Source organism: Thunnus thynnus, chromosome 1, assembly GCF_963924715.1.
Source record: "Thunnus thynnus chromosome 1, fThuThy2.1, whole genome shotgun sequence".
NCBI lineage: Eukaryota > Metazoa > Chordata > Actinopteri > Scombriformes > Scombridae > Thunnus > Thunnus thynnus.
This window is the reverse complement of record NC_089517.1, coordinates 1,572,322-1,584,737: the sequence shown is the minus strand read 5'-3', so window position 1 is coordinate 1,584,737 and position 12,416 is coordinate 1,572,322. Positions and strand designations below refer to the sequence as shown.

At 38.5% G+C, this 12,416-nt stretch overlaps 1 protein-coding gene across 1 annotated transcript; it reads left to right on the top strand.

The window, feature by feature from the left end:
- The first annotated feature begins 8,398 nt into the window (after positions 1-8,398).
- Positions 8,399-11,605, top strand: LOC137180478 (thioredoxin-like). Its single transcript, XM_067585901.1, has 5 exons — positions 8,399-8,521; positions 9,705-9,809; positions 10,135-10,200; positions 11,109-11,174; positions 11,293-11,605. The coding sequence occupies exons 1-5, from the start codon at positions 8,420-8,422 to the stop codon at positions 11,356-11,358; spliced, it is 405 nt and encodes a 134-aa protein (XP_067442002.1). The 5' UTR covers positions 8,399-8,419; the 3' UTR covers positions 11,359-11,605.
- The last annotated feature ends 811 nt before the right edge of the window (positions 11,606-12,416 follow it).

The following is a 12,416-nucleotide window of genomic DNA, read 5'->3' as shown; positions in this document are numbered from 1 at the left end:
AAGACTTATCAGGAAAATGACCAGTATGTGTTATAAACACTTATACTTCCTGCAGATACGTATACACCTACTGTCTTCACATAATATCCTCATTCTTATGACATGTCAGGACAATTATCAGAACAGCCTGGCATCTAACAATACTGGTAAAAATGTGTTTTTGGAAAGCAGCCTAACTTTGTGGAGATATCAAAAGGTGTTTTCACTAATGTTACATGACTGGTTGGAAGATCTTGATACCTGATGTTCATTACAGTCAGCCATGTAACTAGTGGGTTTTTTTTTGTTGTTTTTTTAAACTGTTGGAGTAAAATGAGGATTTAAGTGCATCACTGAGTTGTCAGGGAATAAAATCTACTATGAAGCAGTGCTGGAAACTGGGACAAGAGCACAAATTCACCTCATGATAAAGAATTAGTTTTGATTCTATCAAAATCCCTGTCGTTTAGGATTATATTCTGTTTCTTTCTCATAAAAAAGGAAGATGTATGTTTTGTTGTACTGCATTTACAGTGTTCAACATAATGTTAACATTTGATGTACTGCAACAGAGTTAGCTTACAAATGTCCTGCATTAAGATGTCACTTGAGTAAAGTGTTACACTATTACACTTTATATTATTGGATTATTATTACTGATGCATTAATGTGTGAGCAGTGTTTTACTGCTGTATCAGATGTTTTGAGTAAAAAAAAATCTGAGTGAAGCTAAATATAGTGGAGTAGAAGCCACAGTATATTTACACCAACCAAAATATTTACTATCAAAAAAATGTTTTATTCTGTCCATAGTAGACGCTCATATCAGGCAATGATGAAGATCCTGTGTTGGATGAGGTAGGAGATGTTGATGCTTTGAATAGTTCTGAGTGTTTAAATCTTTATCTTCATCAGCAGCCAGCTGGGTGGAGACATGACTGCTGCTGGACACCTGTAGAGGCCTTCATCAGACACCAAATAGAAGTATAAGCCCATAGTGACGGGAACATAAACGATACAGAAAGGTACAGGCGGCTCACTGTATCTCACACATATGCCCGCTTACACATAAACTTAGAAAAATAAGTGACTACATGTGAAGGACCAGACCTGAAGGAGGACAACTACATGTTCTGTTAGTGTTTTCACCACGACAACCACGATAGGTGCCCCTGAAAGTCACCAAATAACAGTCACTGGTTAAACCAAAACACCAGCCGGCATGCTAACCTCAGCTAGCCTTTTTAACTTCCCGCTCCACAACCACAAAAACACCGAACAACAGTAACTGCTGTGAACTGAAGCTCAGATTGTTAAACAAGCTTCTTTGAAACAAAGAAGTACAAATGAGGCAGGAGGTTTTCCTCCCTGAGCCTCATGGGCCCTCTCATGTCGTTGGGCCCGGGGCTTGAGCCCCAGTAGGCCTGTGCATTAAAAATAGCATTGATGCTGATTTCTCCTGAGAGGGCCTAAGTCCTGGATGGGTGGGCCTGGCCCCCCCCAAGGCCCGCCCATAACGCCGGTTCTGTGGAAGTCTGTCTTACAGTGCAGTGACATCATCTCCCTCCATCACAGGGCTGGTTAAACTCGGTTTAGTTCTTGGTACAGTACAGTAAATGTGTTGAGTTTCACTATGACACTGCAGGAATAGTGGCGACGCTTAGAGTGCAACATAAATCAGCCACCAGATTTGTCTGTAACCATTAAAAAAAAATAGTTTAAACAAAACATATGAAAGACTTTTAGGCCGAAAACTGTCCTGCGTTAAAAACAGGACCTGCAGTGGTGGAGGCGTCTTGGTTCAGGTGCGACAGTGAAATTAAAAATTAAATTAGATTATCAGAAGCCAAAACACTGCAAAGCGGTTTGTAACACTGACAGACAGGATTTTACTAGTCTGGAAAGTAAACACCATATTCTCATGACAGGTGAATGTGGCATTTACTTTACTTTATAATATAATCCATCAGGAATGTATGTGTGTGTGTGCAGTGACACCGCGCTGCATGAACACACTGCCTCCATTCTAGTGAATGGAAGGGCTGCATTTTTTCCCCCACACACTGTTTCCAGTCTGAACTTTCCACAGGCTTATCAGGGAAATTACCAGTATGTGTACCAGCATTTATTCAAATAACAGTTTGGATTAAACAAATGGGACGGGGTGATGGTGCATAAACCTACGGTCTCACACACACATATATATTTAACATCCTCATTCTTACAGGAAATGTCATGACAGTTTGACCTCTGAAATTACTGGGAAGAATGTGTTTCTGGAAAGCAGCCTAACTTTGTGGAGATATCAAAGGTGTTTTCATTAATGCTACGTGACTGGTAAGCAGGTCTGGAGAGTAGAAGTGATGTTGGGAGTTTAAGTTGTTGGGGGAATAAAGTCTACTGGGATAATTCGCCTCATGATAAAGAATTAGTTTTCATTCTGTGGTGCTACTGATTCTCCTTGAACACAGCTGTTCTGTAAGAAGCCAGAGAACCAGCTCCCAACCACATAAAAAACACAAATAATATTCGCTTGGAGAAACCTCACAAGGTTATGCAAAAAGGGGAAACATCCCTTTAATAAACAAATGCCTCTTCAATGTGTACACAAAATAAAGCCTGCAGGTGTTAAGCTATCGTGAAGCAAGCACAACTTCTTGCACGATGAGCACTAAGAACAACCCGATGCAGGTCACTTGGTTGAAAGGTTTCTTTGTGATATTCCCTCAAAAACACCCTCAAATCAGAGAGCAAAAGACTGGAAAGAAGCCTGAACAAAGCTGAGTTTCTGTCTGACAATCTCTATAGACAACGTCTGCAACCAGTTGAGGAAAGATCAGAGTGAACAGGGTGTGTTGTTTCTCTCCTCTCTTAAACCCCAGAAAAAGGGGGTCGTCACACCCTGATTGGCCAAGAGGGGAATGCACTCAGCTGCTCTCAATTACTAATTGGGCGCCAGTCCCCACACCCTGCACACAGGTGATCTGAATAAGCCTCCAATCAACCCAGAGAGGGATTCCGACATGCAACTATATGAATTCGGAACAAGGAAATGAGAGCAAGTCCCATGAACGGGTGACCGCTACAACGGTATGTTGTAGTGATGATTGAACTCAGTTAGATTAAACTATTTGTAATAAAGAAACCTCCATATGGTGAACACACACACTCCTCAATTACATGTGTGGCCAAAACTAATACAGTCAAAACAAACTATAGTTATAACAGCTACAGCTAACAGTATAATTATAACATAATAAGTCTTTTACTTCCTGTCAGCATGCTCGTAGTTAAAGTCAGGCAAAGCATAAACATTTTTTCTCTCATTAACATTTCAACACTTCTGTATCATGTGTTGTGGGAAATCTTCAGATGGGCCAATCAATCTTCAAGTCACCCACAACTTGGTATTAAACTCAAAACTTATAAGAGAAAGACTCAAAGAAATACACCGGAAGCTGGTAGAGTTCAATGTGAACAGGTTTACTCTGCATAAAGAGCAATACAAAGCAAACCGAGGCCTCGATCCCGGGATAATGAAAAATCATAACACATTAAATTATATATCTCTCATAACCCCTCCTAATGTGGGAGTTATTTGCTAAACCCCACCTCGCTTGATCTTAACATTTAGGTAATAATCCAAACATGACTCATCTACAGAAAACAACAGTGTCTCTGACAGGTATCAGTTATACTTGGCTTCTCATAACACACATGGCCGAGCAGCCTTCGCTCATCACACTCAGATTAAACCATGACATTATTTTCATATTCCCTTGGAAACTATCTGCTATAGATGTTAATGTTTTCTGTGGCCTGTTCATGGAAGGACTGGTTTCCGCCACACATGAGAGACTAAAGATGTTCTAAATGCAGCTGATCCGAAATGCGGTCAGTGTTTATTACACTGGAAGCTGCAGACACAGAGAGACGGCAGCACTCAAAAAGACTCTCCAGCCTGTAATAAAGTAATAAAATAAATATTTAAGACTGTCAACTTCGGGAATTTAATCTTAGTAACTAAATCCTTTTTTTAAAAAAAAGTCAGACTTTCAGCGTACGCAGCAGAACAGAAGCAGCTAAGTTAGGGAAGCTATTTTTCCTCCAAAAAACTTTACATTTAAGTTAAAAAGGAGGAAAGTGAATCATTAAATAACAAAGACTGATGTGACTCTGAGTGCATCAAACTAGACAAATGTGTCAATCTTACCTAAATAACTTTAAAGCATATTTTTAAGATATTTCATATTTGTCTGAATCATTTCCTGATAATGTTGATCAGCCACACTATTCGCCGATGACGATGACGTGTGACTATAGCAGAGCTGCAGTCACATGTCATCATCATCAAATCCTTGTTTGTATGAACGACTGTATTTCAAACTAAAAACCTGCCGCAGACGTGCTGAAACAACAGATTAATGCTTAAAATATAAATCATTTATTTCAATTAAACACTCTCCAACCAAAATCAGCAAAGAAAATAAAGTTGAACGTGGTAAAAGCATCTGCACTGATCTATAAATGAATGTGTGTGATTCTGTTCACGCTGTACGAGAAGCTCTGCAGCGTCTGAAGGCAGCATGACTGATATGTTGATTAACCTGCAGAGATACAGTAGATACAGCCGTTCACTGTGTTTACCTTCGTTAAACCACCTGATAACACCAGGATGTTGCAGAATAACCACACACACCTCTACACACATCAGACTGGTCGGGTATAACTGGATATTCTGCTTTTTAATAAAGCAGACGTCAGTTAGCGGCTCATCAGCAGTAACCTTTGACTGGACTTCACATGTGTGGAGTCACGTGATTAAATGACACCCCAGCTTTAACTTTAATTTGACCTGTTTATTAGCATTTGGTAGAAAAAAGAGACAGATGCATTTGAGCTTCGGTTTCCCACATTACACTAACTCACCTTCAATTCACAGGCGCCTGGTCAGGTAATAAAATAGGGAAAAAGCCACCTGCACCAGTCTGGATTAGTTAGATTGAAGCTGCTGTGCAGTTTATAACTGGGTGGATATCAGAAGAGTGACTATTTCATATTTGAAACTATATTCATAAAAACATTACGTAGCCTAAAATGTTAGCAGGTTGCAGGCTACTAGACCATCTTCAAGGTCAAACAAGGACAAACAATTTCTATATTTATATATATATGATTTGTATAATTAAACCTTGTTAAACAGTGTTAAACCTGACGGCTGCTGTTCTCACAAGGTGTCTCCAAACAACTGCAAACTGAATAACAACTATCTAATCCCAGTCCAACACACTGGTTCTAGTGGGAGCTGATGTATTTAATAATCATAACTTCAGAGGCAGATTATTTTAACCGACATTATCTCAAGTCAAGGATTATTTTAATGCACATCTCAGAAGGGGATTTTTGCTCCTCGAGACTTTAAAGGGTTATTTTAGTGGACTAGACTTTACTGCCTCTTACAGTAAACTCACAGCTTCCATTTAGCCTGAATGAGGAAATGAGGTAATAATCAGAACAATGGAAGCAGAGCAGCTGGATGAGAGATCAATACATGGAGTGATGCATCCCCGTTATTCATTTAGAAGAAGTAAAGTTCTGGTTTTGCTTCCTCACTTTTTGTCTTTTAAAAATAAACTTATCATCATACAGTCAACGCCATCAGCTGATTATATTTAAGCAGCTTATATCAATGATCATTTTTCATTTTCAGCAGTAATAAAAACATCTGATGTTTTCGGACCCTTTTAAGTGTTTTAATTAACAATGAGTCAAATGTTCAGCGGTGGGAAAGTGACTGATTCAGACGTCTACATTCCTCTGCTCTACTTTCAGTTTTAGTCAAACTTTATATGGAATTATTTTTAAATGTAATGACGCATTACTTCATGTAGACATTCTCAGCACAGCAGCTTCAATCTAACTAATCCAGACTGGTGCAGGTGGCTGTTTCTGGACTTAATCCAAGAGGTTAGATGGTGTAGAAATGCAGGAAATGTACATGTACATGACCAGGTGACTCTAGTGGATGTACTGTAAGAACATGGGGAGCATCTTTATTTGAATATTTCTGGTGTGGTGTTTACTGTAAGAATACAGGTCCACTATAGGCTAAAATAAAGCATGATGTCATTGTTTAGGACAGATGATCGATCAATCACAGACCTGTTACTGACATGTAACCTGGTCTAACGCTGTAGTAGGGATATCACTGCCATACCGAAACATTGCCAGTGCACTATAAGGGTAAGTCTGGTTGCCATGGTGACGGATTACGTCTGACTGTTAACCACACCCTCATCCTCTGTTTGAGAAAGAAGGGTAAACAGGAAGTAACTCTGGCTGGAGTGAACTGTTGAAAGTTCTACAGTAACTGTCAGTAAAAATGTGCACCGGCTCTCTGGGAAAGATGTTTTAATCATTTATTTATTTATTTATTTTAAAAAAACAAGTAAAAATCATTTGGATTGAACAAACAGGATGTGCATACAGTGACCTGCCTTCATGTAACATGTGAGTTTCTAGAGAACATCCTGACCTTGAGATTTAAGAGGGACTTTAGTGGGAACCACAAACCACAAAGGTGTGTTTTAACTTTTCACTGTGACTCATATGAAACTCTTTCAGTTTCTTTATGCATCTGTGAGCTTTATCCCTCCACTTCCATCCTTGTTTTATTGCATTAAATTCATTTGTCAGACTCCCAGAAAACTGCAGGTCTGCTCCAACTAAAAGGCTAAAAGACTTTTCTGTTTGACTCTTATTAAATTACATTTGTTACAATTTATTCACTGTAGCTGCACTCTCATTGATATTCTACTGTTTTATTCACTCTTTTTAAATCCTGTTTGTCATTTTATTGTCTTGTTTCGTTTATTTCTTGTCTTGTATGTCTTACGTAAAGCACTTTTCATTGCCTTGTGAAAAGGTAAAGATCTCAGCTAAAAAGAAGCACGACTGATAAAGAAACACCAGAAATCAGAAGATGAGACAAAACAAAGGTCGACGACTTTGTGCTTCAGTCTTGACCGGAGGTCTGAACCAGGAAGCAGGAAGCAGGATTTATGGTTAACCAGGTAACTTCAGGTGTAACTCTGGGTTTTCAGGGTTACGACGGGGGTTACATCACCATGGTAACTGATGCAGAACGTGATCCGGAGCAGGTTAACTTCAGAGGATCAACAACACCCCAACCACTGACCAATCAGATCACTGGAAATGAAGAGTCATCATTCCTACAGGATCCCGACATGGACAAAAATCCTGAGTTTACAATAAAGTAAAAAATACATCATTTCTAGTGTTTCTACATCTTCTTGTTCTGTTGTATGATTACAGGGTTTATTGACTTTTTATCTGTCACTAAAACAGTTTTCTGCAGGTTCTTGGTGTCGATGTTTCATCTCATATCATATGAAGAACTTCATTCATGGTTCTGATGATGTAATTAACAACCCGCCTCTGTCACATGGACGCGCTCGTAGCTGTTAAACCCAGAGTCGACTGAGCTGGTTGATAACAGCTTCATGGTTCTGGTTATCTGGACGGACAACGTCAGGCTCAGTGAAGCCAGATAAGAGAAGGAGAATTAAATTCTATTTTAAATTCTATTCTGGATTTTGCTGGAAGCCAATGCAGCGAAGCTAAAATGGGAGAAATGTGATGTTTCTAGTTGTAGTCAGAACAGCTGTGATGCAATGTGTCACATTTTATACATGCAAAAAAAAAAGTCATTGTGCAACTCTGAAGCTGTGAGCGATGAAGCAAACTGGTGATGATCAGTGTGTGAAATCCCAGTTTACTGCTCACTGGTGCTGCTGGTATAGAGGAGGAGTGAGTGAAGGAATAAAGGATGAAGAATAAAGGTTCAGGTTGTATTCAAGTATTAAAATCCCCGAGCAACACCGACACATTACAAATAATATAATAATAATATAATACAAGAATAAATATTGGTCTAAAATAAATTTATTAAAGGCCAGAAATAAAACAATAGAATAAAACAGGCTAAATAAAAACAATAAGACTAACTCAGGATCTAATTTCTTCCCCACGTTTCCAGTATTAAAGTCTGAATATGAGCTTAATACTGTAACGAGGGCGTTGTCTGTCTGTCAGTCTGTCTGTCTGTCTGTCTGTCTGTCTGTCTGTCTGTCTGTCTGTCTGTCTGTGACTCAGAGCGGAAGCAGCTGGAAACAAGCAGCAGACACAATAAAAGCATAAAAACCAACAATAAAAACCATCACTTCACATCAAACCATTACTGCCAGTTTACATTCAGCTTAATAAACGACTTTTTCTTTCATTATCGGCCCAAATTAGCCTTTAAGATTTCATTTGGGACGCAGTGATGCAGGATTAAAGTGAAATGCTTTTATTTTTTCAAATTTTTTTCAACACTTCCACTGTGTTTGTTGTGGAGCTTGACGCAGCTCTGATAAAGATGCTGCGTATATTCTGGGAAGAGCCAAACCTCCTCCACACCCCGTCAGCTCTGAGCTTGATCCCTCCAGCAGCCACCATGGTTAAGGAAGTGAAAGATTTGGTAAGTTGTAACTTGTTTATTTAGCTGCTTTCTTTCTTTTTTTTTGGAAGCAAAGTTTTTTTTTTTTTAATTAATTTTGGAAAAAAAAAAAAACACATAACAAGCAACAGCTGTAGTATTAATAGCAGCATTGTGAGTACAAAGTGTCGTATCATGCAGTGAGAACAGTGCATGAAAGTGAAAGTACACGTCTGATTCACAAAGGAAGGATATCATTTAAAAAAATATATAAATAACCCATAATAATAATCAGCTGGACAACAAGTGGAGAAACACAACAGGAAGTTTCTATAAAGAAACCTTTAAATGTTCCAGACTTATGCAGTTTAACACATAAAGGTTATTATTATTATTATTATTATTATTATTATTATTATTATTATTATTATTGTAATTAACTATGAACATGTGACTGTATGAGGGGAAGAGTCATCATGTTGTAATATCAGCCTCTATGATTATGCTGCGTTCATGGATGGGTGGTAGATGTGGCAGTTGTTAATATTATTAATAATAATAATAATAATAATAATGTTAACAATAATAAAGAGTAAAAAGACGACATCACATAAGATCAAATCTATGAAAAAAAAAGTGTTTTGAGGATTTTAAAGGATGTGAAAGCGTGACGTCATCTGACAACTGAAGAAGGTTTTTATGATAACTGAGTTACAAAATTACAATAAATAGTTTACATATATGTTACATTTAGGTTTAATTACAGCGAACGTTTTCAGACATTTCCTTACTGGGAACTTTGAACTTCCTTGTTGTTGAGATGTGACATTCAAATAAAACCAGATAAGAAAGGAGTGTTCAGATCAAACCAGTTTGTAACCATCATAACTCTGAGATGACTGGACGCAGCGTTTAGATCCTCGAGAGAAAAAAAGGGAGAATCAGAAAGAGAAACTGAGTAAAGTCACACTATGTGACTCATATAGAGCAAACAAAAGCAGCAGTGTTTGAATTATAATATAGAAATTATATGTAAACTGAACTGTACAGAAGCTTAAACAGCATTTCTTTCTTTTTTCTTAAACACACTGAAAGTTCAGATATAAAGAAGAAACAGTAGCTGCAACTGAGAGAATAATATAAGCTGCAATAAGCAGATTGGATGATCCTGTTACTGCTGATCAAAGTCGAGTTACTGATATGATCTGTTTTTAATTTTCTGCAGGATGAGTTCAGGCTCCTGTTGAAGGAAGCCGGAACCAAGCTGGTGGTCGTGGACTTCACGGCCACCTGGTGCGGCCCCTGCAGGATGATCGGACCCGAGTTTGTAGTAAGTGGACGACTGATGTTTCAAACTCGTAGTTGAATGATTATTGAGGGTTTGTTAGAAAAAGGAAAAACTGTTACATGAGCATCTTTTATCTGTTTCATATTGTAAATAAAGCATTTCTATGAAGGGAACACAGAAAACCAGTGTAGTTCTTTCTAAACTCAGTTTAAACCAACAGTCTGCAGATATCACAGATGTGTTTCTTGCAGGAGTTGCAGCCTCTGTTAAACCTTTCTAGTGCATCAAGTGCAGAGTAAGTGTATTTCCTCTTGCATTCATCAATACTGACTATCATGTACATCCTTTGTCTTTGTGTGTCTCTCAGAAACTGTCAGAAAAACCTGAGAACAGTAACGTGGTTTTCCTGAAGGTGGACGTGGATAAAGCTCCGGTAAAAAAAAACTTTCAGGAACAATTTATCTTGTAAATCTGTTGGTCAGTTTGTTTTCAGCCTAAATATCAGATACACACTTTTAGATCAAACGAGCGCTTCTGCAAGTCTCTCATCTTCTGTAGGAAATCACCGTTTATTTTTAGCTTTTGTTGACAGGAAGTGGCTTTACTATTAAAACTTAGAACGATGTGGATGATTCATGAAATCCATTTCAGCAGGATTTCATGTGGAACACGTTTCTGTCTCAGAGCTACGACGCTTGAATAATTATTTAAGTGTTTAAATCTGGAACATAAAAATGCATTTAACATTAACAGAATTGTTAATGAGTGATTACAGCTTGTTGGTAGAATAAGTTGCCTTCATGTTGGTTTATTGTAACCGTGTGTGTGTTTCTGGAGGTGAAATCTGAGCTGTGACGCTGCGAACATGAACTGTTTCTGTTTGATTCTGCTGCGTCCTGCTCACACACACAACAATCTGTCAGGAAAACAATGAAAAAAGTGCAAAAAGCAACTTAAATTGAAAGTTCTTTAATTCATATAAATGATTATTAGATGCAGGTGAGTTTAGATGAGTTGCATCAGGCTACATGAGCAGTTCAGAGTTGCTGCATAAAACCCTGAATGAGTGTTTTCACATCAGTCGGTGTTCCAGACCTTGTTGACTTCTGGGTTTACTGGTTAATTAAAAGCTGCCTATTGGAACCAGTCTAACTGTTGCTCTACATTCAAAGCTATTTGTGTGTGTTTTTAATATTCACCTTTTTCATATAATCTTAAATCCCAAACATTTTTTGCTCAGTAAAGAACTCAACGTCTTGTTGAGCTTTTACAGTTCAGTCCTCAGAGCGGCTGCGTTACCACCGAGTTCATCTGACTGTTGCTCTCTTTGCTCTTTTCCAGGATGTGAGTTCATCCTGCGGGATTAAATGTATGCCCACGTTCCATTTTTACAAGAATGGAGAGAAGGTGAGTTTTGGGGCTTGGTGTGATATTATATATGTGATAATCCAGCCTTTATGTTCAGGAAGCATCAATTGTTTGTGATCAATGGAGGTAAAATTATTTGATGCTGTTTTTTTTTCAGGTGTATGAGTTCTCCGGCGCCGACCTGCAAACACTGACCAAGAAAGTGGAAGAATTGAGATCTTAAATTCCCACCAACCATCCACATGTTTCCCTCTTCAAACTAAAGAAAGTAAAATTTCATTTCATGCACAATAACAATCAGGTTATTCTCTTCCTCCTCTCATGTATCGACTGAACAACTGGTGGAAATATAATTAAAACCTGATGACTGCTTATAAGAGAAAATGGTTTTGCTCCCAAGAAAGTCTGAACTTTTCTTTGTATGTTGTGTTTTCATGAAGGTGGATTTAATAAATGAAGATGAGAAACTTTGTGCTGTTGCATTATTTTCAGCTCGGCTCCGTCTTGATCATTTTAACCCTAAAACAGCTGGAATATTTGCAGCCAGAGTGATTTAAAATGACACATTTTCATCAGTGTGTTTGAGAGTTATTGAAAAAGTAAAGTGGGCTGAACCAACGGTGACAATAAGCGTGATGTAAATTCACATCTGAACGCAGCAAACACAGCAGAACATGACTTTGATGATGAAGCCGTCGCTGTAAAGAGAAAATCGAGTGAAAAGAAAGAATTTAATGGTTATTTATGCTTTAATAAAAATGTGAGAATAGTTCACACACAGTATCAATTACACATTTACGTCTATTTGTTCTCTTGGTTACGACTTTTGTACAATAACTTTCCTCTAAATATGATAATTTTAAGCGTCTGGTACGATACTTTAAAATTTCCCATCTGGCAACACTGTCGTGTTGGTTTGACTTCATGTTAACCAGATACGGTTAAACTTAGGGATGCACGATATTATCGGCACGTCATCGGTATCGGCCGATAAAAGCTCTAAAATGAAATATCTGCATCGGTGAATTCTGCCGATTATGATGAGAGGCCGATGTGTCGCCTTTCCCTCCACGGACTGTTTCACCCTGACGGTCCCGGTGTTTCCTCCGCAGGCTGCACTTCACTCAGCTGCCACTTCTTCCCACTTAAACCTGAATAACAAACTGGGGCTCGGTGCTCCGGTTGGATCCACATGGAGAGCCGGGGCTAACGTTAACTTGGAGGCTAGCAGAGGCTAGCTGGCTGTGCTTCCCTCCGGTCATGCTGCAGCTAACGCTCCAC